This window comes from Abrus precatorius, unplaced genomic scaffold, assembly GCF_003935025.1.
Source record: "Abrus precatorius isolate BTA unplaced genomic scaffold, Abrus_2018 Scaffold3, whole genome shotgun sequence".
Taxonomy (NCBI): Eukaryota; Viridiplantae; Streptophyta; class Magnoliopsida; order Fabales; family Fabaceae; genus Abrus; species Abrus precatorius.
Genome location: NW_020874373.1, coordinates 23,517,896 through 23,532,687, shown reverse-complemented (window position 1 = coordinate 23,532,687; position 14,792 = coordinate 23,517,896). Strand labels below are relative to the sequence as shown.

At 24.6% G+C, this 14,792-nt stretch overlaps 1 protein-coding gene across 2 annotated transcripts; it reads right to left on the bottom strand.

Annotated features, from left to right (window-relative positions):
- Positions 1 to 10,429: 10,429 nt before the first annotated feature.
- LOC113861532 (2-methylene-furan-3-one reductase-like) lies at positions 10,430 to 13,233 on the bottom strand. 2 transcript variants are annotated; one of them, XM_027494405.1, is made up of 4 exons: positions 12,879 to 13,231; positions 11,709 to 12,032; positions 11,049 to 11,208; positions 10,430 to 10,956 (listed from the first exon to the last, which is right to left on the bottom strand). In XM_027494405.1, the coding sequence occupies exons 1-4, from the start codon at positions 13,080 to 13,082 to the stop codon at positions 10,691 to 10,693; spliced, it is 954 nt and encodes a 317-aa protein (XP_027350206.1). In that variant the 5' UTR covers positions 13,083 to 13,231; the 3' UTR covers positions 10,430 to 10,690. The 2 variants fall into 2 exon arrangements, with proteins under 2 accessions (XP_027350206.1, XP_027350207.1); XM_027494406.1 differs by having other exon boundaries at positions 10,461 to 10,951; positions 12,879 to 13,233.
- Between the last annotated feature and the right edge of the window lie 1,559 nt (positions 13,234 to 14,792).

Below are 14,792 nucleotides of genomic sequence, written 5' to 3'. Positions count from 1 at the left end.
TATAAAAAAAATTTAACTACTTTTTTCCATGTTTATTCAAATATAATTCAGAAAAGGAGAAAACACTAAAGTATAGATTCTATTTTTTTATTAACAAACTATTTACAAAAATATGTATTATTTAGACTCTTACTTGTATTACCATTATGGTCACTATGCCACTCTCTAATAGTCACTCCACTAAGACTATTGATAGACGATACCGAGTCATTATCAAAACAACGAAGTTTTTTTTTCAGATTTTGTAGTATAGAGCTAAACTTAGGTTGATTCACATAGACACATTTTCAGTTAAATTTAATTTTAATTTTTTTTTTTAAGGAATGCAAATAAACTTTTGGGGGTTTGAAATTTGTAAATTAATTAAATTAAATTACGAACAAAAAAATTTAGCAAAAATAAATGAAGAGATATCAATCTATAAAATACTAAATATGTGTAATTCTGATTATCATACTATCTAAAGATTTTAATGAGTTTTAACTTTTACACAATTCAATTATTAATTCAATCGAATAAACTAATTGAAATATATCACGAATTAAATCAAATTATCATTTAACCTAACCCGAATTCATTATCAAATTAGAATATTAATCGAATCTTAATTTGAATTCTAACAACAGAAAAGTTAATTACGATCGTAATATACGAATCTGAGGTTAGAGAAAAAGAGAACAAACTCAAAGTAATTTGACCCAAAATACAAATCAGAATTACAGTATTTGGATTCTGCAGATTGAACGGAAGGTTTAGCCTTTCATCGAAATACTTAACCCACACGAGAATGAGAAGAGAACAAGAGAATCCGAGAGAAAGTAAAAATAAGGATTCTTATTTCAGCCAAATCTCAAAAGTTCAAAGTGTATGATCACACCCTGAATTAGAACCTTATTAGTCTATTTATAAGTTCTGATTAAGGTGAATTAAGTGGCCAAAATTTGAGCCTCAATAATATCTAAAAGTCCAAATACAATTATTAAATAATAAGGTCTAAATGCAATCTCACAACAATGTTTAGCAAATTTGCCTCAACTTCGAAATATCATAAAAAATCAAAAACAACTCCAAATTCACCAATCCATATATGCATTTTGAATGAAAAATTAAATGCAACTGGAATTAGTCAAAAACGATATCTGTAGAAAAAGTTATAGCTAAAAGAGTAGTTAAAGGTCTGAATAAACGAAAATATGAAATTAAAGCATTTTTTTATAACAAGCCCAATTTATTCAAATAACTAAAAAAATGATAAAACTCTAAAATAAAATATATAAAAAGTATTTATAAATCAAAATGAAACTATAAATGTAAACCTAAAATATGTTACATTAACCATCTGAAATAGGACTAACGTGAATTTCAAGATATTCCATTGCACAGTTCTAGGAATGACATCAAACTCTTAGTACATAAGTGACAACAATTAATGCTACCAAAGGTTTATAAACTAACTAAGTATAGATGATATCACTAGTAAAAGTTCTTGTCTAATTTACTATATTAAATTTCATTATTTTTGTAATATCTTTATTTTTATTGATCCTTATTTAAATAATAATTTTGTTTCTTAATGGTGTCTAGATAGGTTTTAAATAGAATCATAATTAGATTATAGTCATCAAATTTGAACTGTTGATTAAGGTTAAGAACATAGAATTTTTAAATTGAAGTGGCTAAATTTTGTGAGTGAACTATCTTAATTATTACTCGGTGGAGGTAATGTACACATGAAATAAATATAGTTATTAGAGATTAAAAACAGAAATTTAACAAAGGTCATGAAACTAACAAAAATAGTTAAGGATATAATTTCACTAAATATTAAAATGTTAGCTCATAATTTTTACTACATATAACAAGATGCACAAAAAAATAATAAAAAATGACAAATCAAAAATGGGAAAGTAGAATACAGAGATTGAAGGATTCATCACTAGAATTTTTAAAGAATCCTGAAAAACTTAGAAAAACAGTTTGCTAACCTGATTCAATTTCTAAAGTTTAATTATATGAGGGGAAGGTATTAGCATCCCTCAATATCCATAAAAATGGTTATCCTTGTACAAAACTTAAAGTTTTATTTCTTTCTTAAATTTGATATTTTATTTAGGAAAAATAGGTTTTCAGAATAAGAGGAAACAATAAGTTTTAAGATAATTGGACCCAAGAGGTCTTGATCTTGGCCCCCACATGTTCTCCAATCCAATGGAAAAATTAAAGTTACGTACTTATGAATAAAAAAACTTTTTTGAAAATTATTTAAAAAACTAAAGTGTACCCTTTTAGGGTGTTAAAATGATTTAGAGAAAGATATATTCTTTATTTCTAAAAACAAGATGAACAATTTATGATTGTATAATTTGTGAATGATAAAGTAATTAATACATTATTATCATTAATTTTTATTTGAATTTGAAAGAAAATTACTATATTTTTTATTATAGGAAACAATAATAAAATATTTGATATTTTAAAATAAAAATAAAATTTATGATAATTCACATACACAAGGTACAAGACAATGTAGCTATATCAGTACTCTTACAATTTATTTTGTAACGTAAGAATGATAGAAGTTAGTGTACAGTGCTATTATAAATCATTGTGTAAATTAAAATAATAGAAATCTATTTATTTATTTTGTTTCATAAAAACATGAAAGAAATTATAATTGAAGATTTCATATTTAAATTAAACGTTGATTATTTACTTTATCATAAAACTAAAAAAAGTTTGTAAATCTTATTTTTTAACACGCAAATGATAGAGTAATTTATACATTATTATTATTATAATTTTTTTTAAGAAATATTTTAATTTAAAAATAAGTATATTAAATAAAATATATACTTTTTAAATAAAATGAAAGATAATTCACATTGCACAAAGTATTATATAATGTAGTTAAACTAATACATTAACAATTTTATAAGATACAAATGACTGAATAATGTATACATTAATTGTTCTATAAATTAAAATAAATTAATTAAGAAAAATATAAGAGAGTGTTTAAGAAAATATTTATTTGATTTTTTTTAAGAAATGACATTTTTTATTGTCTTAAAATTAATGTTTGAGAAAATTTACTTTTTCCTGTCATTTCAAAATAAATAGAAGGCTAACTGCATAAAATATGAAGAAATAGACATTTTAAATAGGCATTTTAAATAGACATTTTAAATAGGCACGCAGAATTCCATATCCTTAAATTAAATATTATCTTAATTCATCATTGTTTTGTCAATAACGCTGACAAAAAAAATTTTCGCATATGAAGCAGGTCATGCATACAATAAAGCAATCATTCTATTTCACCATGGATAGGAATTATCAAAGATTTTTCTTTAAAAAAAAAAAAAAAAACCTAGAACTAGGTTCAAATTTTATTATCAAACCCATTAAAATAAGTTGCCTTCCTTAAATTTGTGCAGAAACATTTTGAATTCATTAGCACTTCATCATTTACCCAAAAGAATAATGAATAAAATAAGAATAGAATAATGATGCAAAGGGATAAGAAAACCTTGTGCATGTGTGTGCCTGATACAATAACGAACATTAAAAAAAATGGCTATTATATATTTGATACAACTTATGCTAAAATTGTGATTGGAATACTCGGACACCCTTACACTAAACCTGAAAGACATCTAAGCACACACACAAAATTTATGGAATATATTCCTTTTATATAAGAAAGTTAACATCCATAATATATTTTTATCATATGAATGCATTTGATCGTATAAATAAGCAAAGTACAGTTCAAATCTCTGTATGTACATCAAACATTTTTTTATATTCTTATATTACACCTAGTCATTTTTTTAAGGTAAAAAATATGTATAAAAACTTTTATCATCAAATAAAAAATAGATGGAAATATATTTTCCTTAATATTAACATAATTCAAGAACGTGACATAACGTTAAGTTCAAGTGTCAGTATAGTGTCAAAAAATTCAAAATAGTAAAAGTGAAAGTAAAATAAGTCTACTCGATGAAACATATATGTAAGATATTATTGCATGAAAAATTGACACCAACACAACCCAAATTATAATCAAAATAACTGCTAGATTTAATGCAATCAACAAATTAGTCTCTTACCCTAAGTACATACAAACACCAATCATAAAGCATGTCAATTAAAGGGAGGTGTATGCCTCTATGGGAGTCTGACTCGTGCATCTCAAAAGAAGATGTATTCCTAAACGGTAAAATCATAGGTCTATAGATCCCTCCTTGAATGGCAGGACTCACTCCTTTATTAAGTCTTGGTTTCTCTCCATTCTTTACCTTACCACAATCAATCCACTTAACCTTTTCCTCTTCTATGAGAATTTCATATTTAAGTACATCATCATATACTTCTTTGTTGACAATCTTATAAGTTTCACAATGATTTACCACACATCGAAACTTTTTTTTTTTGCTTTTCACACACATTAGGGGTCAAGGTTCATAACACATAAAACAATTAACAAGAATGTAGCACAATTTACATCTCTATTAAGTACTATGTCATACATAAGCATAAAGGCTGTTAACTATTCCAAGTACACAAAAGATTGGACTAAAGCCATCATTATCACAAAATTCACAATAAAAAGTTCTTTGGAGACACAAGTAACATACAAGCATCATGCGCCCAAACATTGTCTTTCTTAACAATACGACAATTTATATGGGAGTATTTTATACGTCTCTCCACTCGTCATTCTTCCAATCATTAATTCATTATGGGTTTAACTCATTTCAATTGTCTAAGGTTCCCATGCTACATTCTCATAATATTACTCCATGTCCTTAATCAATTTAGTAGAGTTTAGGCTAATTAACCTTTAAGGAACTACTTTAGTTTTTAAATCTATTATAAATTATGAAAAAATAATTTACAAATTAAGAGTGGTTATAGTTATAAATCACATCTTTTACGTGGTTCAATTTGATTTCTCTACTTATACTCAAAACTAAACTAAATTACATAAAATCACAAATATACTAAATTTATATTAACTTTTCTATTTTATTATTATATAAATATTAGAAATTATTTTATAATATCTTTACATTTTTAAAAATTAAGTTTATTTGGATTTTTAATTTAAACAAAATTATAATTTATAATTAGATTTAATAGATTTACCTTTTTTTATATTTATGAAATATTTAGTTTTTTTTATTTAATGAGTATTGTCTTTTAACCAAAAAAATTATATATTGGTAAAATACTCAATTTATACTTTTATTAATTACTGTAATTAACCTATGAAAAAATATCATATGTAGATCTTATTAAAAAAGTCTTTAGAACGATCATCGCTCCATTTTCATCCATGCTTATCTTATTCCTTCTACAAAATTGAATTTTAATTTCTTGAGTTCTTTCAATAATCTTTTTTGACACAAATAAACTTCTTCTGTCTCAACCATTACTATTGAAGCTACTATTATTATTGATAACATACTTTCATCTATTATTATAAAAATAAACATTAGGGCTAATCAATATCAATGGTAAGTTTTTTTACAAACTTGATATTATCTAATTAATAGTATTAAATAATTGACGTGAATCATTTTGATATATTAATTAGAACTTATCAATCACATCATTTGCATGGTTTAATTTGATTTTTAATTCTTATATTTAAAACTAAACTAAATTAAATAAAACCACAAATTTATTAAATTTATATTAATTTTTCTATTTTATTATTATAAAATATATAACATTATCTTATAATATATTTATATTGTTTGAAAATTAAGCTTATTTCTATTTAATTTAAAGTAATTTATAATTTATAATTAGATTTGATATGTTTAACATTTTTTATATTTATTAATATTTAGTATTTTATTAAATTTATACTTTTACTTAATTATTATGTTTAAACTATAAAAAAATATTTTATGTGGATTATATTAAAAAAAAATATCTCTACAACAGTCACCCTCTCATTTTTATTTATGTTTATCCCTTTTCTTCTACAAAACTGAATCTCAATCCCTTAAGTTCTTTTAACAGTTTTTTTATATAAATAAATTTTTTCTTCCGTCTCAACTTTTACTATTGTAGCTATCATTGTAGATAATAAACTTTTATCTACTATTATAAAATATAAATATTAAATATTTAACTATTGCGTGTGATAAAACTTTCAAAAAACTTGATATTATTTAATTAATAATATTAAATAATTAATGCAAATTATTTTAATATATTAACCAGAACTTATCAACCATATAATTTATGTGGTTCAATTTGATTTTTAATTCTTATATTCAAATATAATTTAAACTAAATAAAATTTCAAATATACTAATTTATATTAAAATTTCTATTTTATTATTATATAAATATTAGACATTATCTTAAAATATATTAATATTTTTTAAAATTAAGTTTATTTTAATTTGTAATTTAAACTAAGTTATATTTTTTCATTAACTCTTGCCACCCGATTTCATCTATACTTGTCTCCTCTTTTCATAAAACTAAATTACAATCCTTTTAAGTTATTTCAACTTCTTTTTTTCATCTCAATCTTTATTATTATAACTACTGTTATTGATAATATACTTTTATTTACTGTTATAAAACATGAACACTAGAGTGTTATTAGTGCGTGTTATAAATTTTCCACAAACTTGATATTATTTAGTTAATAGTTTTAAAGACTTGATTCAAATCCTTTTAACATATTAAATTTAACCTATCAATAACATCTTTTTATGTGGATCAATTTAATTTTATATTCTTATAGTGAAAATTAAAGTAAACTAAATAAAACTACAAATATATTAAATTTATATAAAATTTTCTATTTTATTGTTATATAAATATTAGATATTATCTTAGAATATATCTACATTTTTTACATTACGTTTATTTTGATTTGTAATTTTTTACTAAATTATAATTTATAATTAGATTAATATGCTTAAAATTTCTTCATATTTATTAAATATTCAGTTCCTTCTTTGTCTTAACATTTTTTATTATAGCTACCATATTTTATAATATACTTTCATTTATAGTTATAAAAGATAAACATTAAGGTCTAATTAGTGTATGTGAAAATTTTTTTCACACACTCAATGTTATCCAATAAGCAGAATTAAAAGAATTGATAGAAATTATTTTAATGTATTTACTGGAGCTTATCAATCACATCTTTTACTTTGTTTAATTTTAATTTTAATTCTTATATTTAGAACTAAACTAAATTTAATAAAACTACAAATATACTAATTTTATATTATTTTTTCTATTTATTATTATATAAATATTAGGCATTATCTTAAAATATATTTATATATTTTAAATTAAGTTCATTTTTATTTAAATTTTCTACTAAGTTATAATTTATAATTATATTTAATATTTTTAACATTTTTTATATTTATTACATATTTAATTTTTATTTAATGAGTATTTCTCTTAAATAAAAAATTATATATCAGTAAAAGACTCAAATTATACTTTTATTAATTATCATGTTTAACTTATGAAAAAGTACGTATGTAGATTTTACCAAAAGAATTCTACAACAATTGTTGTTCCATTTTAATCTATACTTGTCCCCTTCCTTCTACAATACTGAATTTCGATCCCTTTATTTCTTTCTTCATCTTAACCTTTATTATTATAGCTACCATTTTCTATAATATACTTTCATTTTGGTCTAATTAGTGTGCATGATATCTAACCGCAAGTATCAAAGAATTGATACAAATTACTTTATATATTTATTGAAGTTTATCAATCATATCTCTTACGTTGTTTAATTCAATTTTTAATTCTTATATTTAGAACAAAATTAAATTAAATAAAATTATAAATAAACTAATTTTTTTTCTATTTTATTAGTAGAGTGTGATTAGTGGGTGTGATAGATTTTTTTACAAACTCGATATACCTACTTAGTAATTTTAAATACTTGATTCAAATCATTTTAATATATTAATTAGAATTTATCAATCACATCTTTTACTGAATCAATTCAATTTTTAATTCTTATATTAAAAACTATTTTAAAAGCATAATAAATGAACTATTTTTATCAAATTTGTAAAAAAGAATTGTATAAAAATTATGTAAAAAACATAAAACATAAAATTATATAAAATAAATGGTAAATTTTTTATGCTGATCAAAATTTAATAAAAGTACTCACACAAACTTTCTAAGAAGCTACAAGTAGGTCAAATTCTTATTTTCTTGAATTTTTAGTTGCTTTATCGCAGTGTAAGTTTAAAAAAAAAAGTCAATCATCTGTTACAAAATAGCATATTTATAAATTAAAATAAAATTAATGATTGAAAAGAGAAGGCATAACAATATTTTTTTAATTATTGTGATGCACTTTGTAAGGAGATTCTCCCTTTTTGCAACATATGTTAGTGTTATATTTTAAAATCAAATACTGGTATCCACACGTAAGTAAAACTTGTTATTAAAAATATTATACTTAAAATTTTAAAAAATATGAAAGATTCTAAACACACATTTTGCAAAAAAGAAAAATTGATAAAATAAAGAATAAAAATGAAATAAAACCTAACTTTGTTAAAAATAACTTGATCATTAACATTTATTCCTTCCAAATAATTGAAAAATGCATAACAAAGGTGTGTAAGTAATAAAAAAAATTAATGAATCATGAATGTTTATATATCATATAAAAAACAAATCAATGATATATATAATCAAATAATGAAAAAAGAAGAAGGATGAACAAAATCAAAATTGCAGTTGTGTTTTCTTGAAATTTAAGAAAAAGTTAAAAAGAGTATGGAAAAGAAAAAGAAGCAAATATACCTCTTAACAATGAGAAAAGATCATCCAATGTCCTATTAAGTTCCTTTGATATTCACATAAGGTCTATTATTAAAAATTATACTCAAAATATATATATATAAAAAAATAGAAGTTTACAGTATTAATAGAGTATTTTAGTAGGGTAGTATAAATATGAAAATTTTCACATTCTAAACACACATTCTGAAAAAATACAATGAAAGAAAGAATAAAAGTGAAATAAAATGTAAATTTGTTAAAGATGACTTCATTAACATTTGTTCTTGCCAAACAATAGAAAAATGCATAACAAAGATGTATAAGTAATAAAAAAATTAATGTATCATGAATGCTCTATGCATTGTATAAAAAAAATCAACAACATATACAATAGAATAATGAAAAAGGAAGAAGAAGGTTGAACAAAGTATGAAACTATGGTTGTGTGTTCCTAAAATTGAATGAAAACAAAAATTAAAAAGAGTTTGGGAAAGAAAAAGAAACAAATATACCTCTTAACAATGAAAAGAGATCATTCAACACCCATCCGTGTGACTCTGCAAGTAGAAAGCATTGAGAGTGGGAGAATGAAAAAAAGATAAGGAAGAAAGAAAGAGGGGGACCGTTGTTGAATTTTCTCAAATAGTGGATTGTTAGACAATTGTGAGGTTGAGAAGTTTGGTGTTGTATCTGTCCAAGTTTGTTATGAGATTCTCATTCTTAGGATAGTAAAGTGATTAAGATTTTTCTCACCTTTAATAATAAATAATCATATGAGAATTTGAATCAATTCAAATTTATTAATATTGAAAAAATAAAAAATTTAACTGATTGCATTGGAATTAATTTCAATACAGGATGCAAGTATAAGAAATGAAGAATAATAAATGACCTTGTTAGGTATTAATTATTCATTTTTTTTATATTTAAACTTTTTAATAGAATAAAGCTTTTGAAAATAGAAATGACATCACTTATGTCTTGTGTGGATGAGATGAAATATTAAATTGTTTGTTATATTTTAAAAAAAAAATTATTAAATTTTACGCTTTCTTAAAGCATCAAGTTTGCAATGAAGTTGAATATTCTTCTTTGATTGATATTAGTAGTAGTAAGAAGTGTAAAATCACCTAACATAAGGGTAGCGTGTGCATTTCGCTTGAAATTTAAAAGAAACTAGAAAAACAATTCTAATCCAACTTGACATTAATCAAGTTAAATTAAATTGAATTAATTAAAAGTTTTAAACTAAATACAATTCAAAACTCAATCATATTAAAACCAAATCCCCCTTCCTAGTTTTTTTTTTTCTTTTTGGTCTAGGGATGAAATGGAATAAAGGTGTTATTTTTTCTTATAACAAAATTTGAACCCCATTGCTTCCATACCATATCCTTCTAACTTACCACTAAGCTATCATGGGAGGGACCTCCAAATCCTGTCTAGAAAATCAAGTGACTGTTAAAATGGTAAAAGTGTTTGATCATGAACCCAACCACAAACCCTGGCCTTTGACCAATCTTAGCTAAGGAAGCGCCATGAACGCTACCAAGCACTACATTATCAGTCCAGGATATTACACAATATAAAGCAAATTGCTTGACACCAAGAAATAATAAACCGAAAGAAAAAGGCCAAAAATTTATAAACCAGATGATTATTTCATTAGTCAACACTACAAAGCACACAAACCACACGAAGTTAAAGCCATAATTGCAATCAAGCTTGTAAGAGATACTTATTCCACTACACTCTCTCCAAGAGAAACAAGGTAGGTTTAGGCTACGGAGAGCATTTACAAATGTATCTCACTCTTTAAAACATACGCTCAAATCATAGACAGCAGCAAATTGTTATGAATACAAAATGCCAATGTTCATGGAATGGGATATATGACTACTTTCCCAGTGGCTCTGTTTGTTTCCAGATAGGAAAATGCTTCAACAGTCTGAGAAAATGGAAACGGGCTCTTTGGGTCCAGTACCGGCTTCACCTTACCACTCTCCAAGTAGGGGTTTAGTTTCTCTAAGATAGCCCCATCAGTAGTGAGTATGAAAAGAATAGCCGGTGGAAATCCAGGTGGTACTATTGTCACAACTTTGCCTCCTTCTTTCAAAGCCGTGAATGCCTGTTCAGTCTGCCCTGTTTATTATTTTTAAGTAAACAAGTGTTAGTGTTATACAAGTCAACCAAACTTAAACTTCTGACAGCACAATATAGGTTCAAAATCTGACCTACTGTATCATACACCACATCATACTTTTCAGGCAAGTCCTCGAAATTCTGCTTTGTATAATCTATAGCCAAGTCAGCTCCCAAACTCCTCAACAATTCAAGTTTCTTAGTGCTAGCTGTGGCTGCTACCTTGGATGCTCCATAAACATGCTTGGCAAGCTACATCAAATAGGACATTATAAATTAAAATCACCTAGCATGAAATATTGATATGGAAGTTTTTGGACAACAAGACAGAAGAGATTGTATTCTGTATTCAATATATAGAGATATTACGTTATCAAATCCACAAGGAGATGTGTTCATCTTGTTACATGAAAATAGAAAATATAAATTAGTTAAATATAACAACATACGAGGACTTGGCATAAACACTAGTGTTGCTATGGAATTCAAATTATTGAAACAGCCTCTCAGTTTGCGCATGCATACATATCAACCATAAGAAACTTTAGTGTCAACTCAACAAGTACATGAGAAATTTTACTGTGAATATGTGCTGTAAATTCTGTACATTCGAAATGAACTTTTTCAACCATAAGGAACTTTAACGTTAACACAAGGAAAACGTGAGAAATTTTACTGTGAATATGTTCTGTAATAGATTTAACAGTGCATTGTGATTCATGAATTAACATTTTAGTAGGTCACACTCATACCTGAATAACATGAGTTCCAACTCCACCAGCACCTCCAAGCACAAGGATAGATTTTCCAGCAGAAAACCCAGATCGCTCAAGGCCTTCGTATGCAGTCTCAATTGTTAGAGGAAGGCTAGCAGCCTCAGCAAAGCTCAGATTCTTTGGCTTGTGAGCCAATAGTCTCTCTTCTGAAGTAGTGTACTCTGCCAAAGAACCAATGACCTTTGGAAATTCCAAAGCTTTCACATTGATATCCCCATAAACTTCATCCCCAACCTTAAATTTCTTCACTTGACTTCCCACTTTAACCACCACTCCAGCAACATCGTATCCTGGAGCAGTCTTCAGAACCAGTCCAAGGACAAAATCATATACATAAAAACTATGAATAAAATGAACAAAATTAGGATATCACAAGCCATAAGATATCCCAATATTTTATGAAAGATGCGATTTTATTTTATTTTTCTTCTAGTTTCAGTCTAACATATCGTTTTATCCTCTGAACAAGCATGACAATGAAGCGATAAATTACAAAGCTCATATGCCTTTACAAAACTCAAGCCTATGCTTGTGGGTTGGGAGGGTTCAAACGTGATTTTGAAGAGTGAATGTGAGTTTTCTTATATTTTAGGAGATATATTATTCTTATTAAACTAGGGCACACATTTTACATTGTAGTTTTATCTTAACCCCTCTATGATATCATTCATTTTATCTCATATAAAGTAAATATTTTAACAGCCAAGATGTAATCCAGTGATAGTCTCTGAAGAGCATCTCTACCGCACTTTTCTCTATACTTTCATATCTTTCCCATATTTGTAAAACCAATGGTACAAAATTGGAGTATAAATTTACTTCAATTTCTTATTTGCGCATTTGAGTATTGTGTCGACATTAATTTTAGATCTAAAAACAAATTTAGGGCAAAACAAGTTTTGGGTAACTTGTATTAAATTAAAAAAAAAAACACTAATTTTTAGTATTTTATTTTTAAAATAAATAATATCAAATGTAAATAAAATCATTATAAATCAAAGATCACTTAAACAAGCTTATAAACGCTGGCCCAAAAGCTAAAACTAAGGGAATAAAAAAGATGGTCGAGAGAAATATTTAACAAAAACAAAGTTTCGCGAAAACAATGTAGCAAATGAAAGAAGGAAGAAAGTGGGGAGGTCTTACAGGTAAAGGGGAGTCAGTGTTCTTGAAGTGGCCTTCCATTCTCTTATAATCAATGGGGTTAAGGGAAGCAGCAGCGACTTTGATGAGAACCTGGTCATCCTTCATCTCAGGTAAAGTCACGTTATGATTAAACTTGAGAACTTGAGAGGATTGGCCATACTCTGAATACGTCCACGCTTTCATGTGAGAAGGTATTTCACTCATGCTTACTTTCTTCTTCTTGTGATTGTTTGCGGAAACGATTAGACTCCAAGACTGAACTCTCAAGTGTGAGAAATTCAAGGAGATGCAGAGCTAATGAGAGTAAAGTTTTTGGTAATAAAAAGGTATATGTATTATTGATCTATGCTGGCCATGTAATTATTATAGCACGTTTAGTCAACGGAGAAGTCGGATCTGGCTAATCATTATCCTTTAATTGAGTACAGGATTAACAAACGAAAATATATATTGAAATTACATTATAACTGTATTAAAAGTTTGGGTTTTGTTAACTAAATATTTATAAAAATAATTATAAAAAATATATAATTATTATATTAAAGTTATAAAAGTATAATAAATATTTTATTTTTATAAATACATATGAATTACAATATTGTTATGTTTGATAATAATTATTTATATTATTTTTTTATAAGTTTTTCAAGATATTAAATAATATTTACATCAAAATAATTATTATTATTTTAATAATTTTTTAAAATTAATTGAAACAAATAAAATTAAGTGTTCTAATTTTTTATTTTTAATAATTAAAAATAAAGTTAAATGAAGTTTTTCTTCTAATGACAATCTAAAAAATTATGAGATCGTATCTAACTTTTATTACTACTGATTAGTGTTGTATATTTTTAAAATATTATTCAAAAATTATTTTTTAGGAAAGTGTTAAAATAATTACAAAATAACAAATGAAATTTTTTTTAAATATTTTAAATTAATTTTTTTATAAAAAGAAAGTGAAAAAAAGTATATATATATATATATATATATATAAAGAGTTAAATTGAGTTTTTATTTTTTAAAACTTAAAAATAATTATAGTTAAGCAATTATTAATTAAGAATACTAAATGGTTCACTTATCAAAAATTTATAAAGTTTTTAAAACTTTGTCACTTGAAAATGAAAACTTCTCTGTCTAACAATTTTTTATACATTAACATGAAAATAAAGAAAAAAAGAAGAAGATCAAAACTACATATTAATTTATACATATTTACTCAACAAATTTGGATTATTATGTTCAGTACAAGTCACTCAAAATGGTGCATCTTCTCTAACCTCTCCAAGATAAACTCAAGTATTTTTTAAAAAAACCTATAAACTCAAGTATTTTTTTTTAAAAACCTTTTAAGTGTTACAATGCTAAAATATAAAAATAATATAGTTTAGTGTTATCTCAATCAAGTTATAAAATAAGCATAACTATAGCTTATAACAAAATTATAATTTAAATAAAGTATTTGTGACACCTTTAATTTTTTATTTTGAATTATATTATAATTTATAACAAAATAAAGTAATAAAAATAAATTTTTCATACAAGTAGTATGAAAATATCAACATTAACACTTTCTTATAAACAAGTCCATAAACTAAAATTTATTAAGGTGTTAAAATAATGAAAAATAAATTGTATCTTAATAATTACATTTACATTGAAACAATAGAAATATATATATATATATATATATATATATATATATATATATACTGAATTTCTTTTACATAAAAAAGTTTAATATTTATATATTATTAACAAAATACATTAGAACTTAGATTGCATTATTACAATATCAAAATAATTAAGTCTTAAGAGCAGTTCTTATCAATACTCAAAACATTGAGGGCACAGTACTAGTTGTCATCACCATGTCAATCCTCTATTTCAGCTAGCTCTTCAAGAGTC

Excerpts from the sequence above, each read along its gene's own strand:
- LOC113861532 (XM_027494405.1), bottom strand. The coding sequence starts at position 13,082 with ATGAGTGAAATACCTTCTCACATGAAAGCGTGGACGTATTCAGAGTAT. Across the intron at positions 12,033-12,878 it reads ACACTGACTCCCCTTTACCT|ACTGCTCCAGGATACGATGT; the intron begins GTAAGACCTCCC and ends CTGGTTCTGAAG. Across the intron at positions 10,957-11,048 it reads TGTGGTGTATGATACAGTAG|GGCAGACTGAACAGGCATTC; the intron begins GTCAGATTTTGA and ends AATAATAAACAG.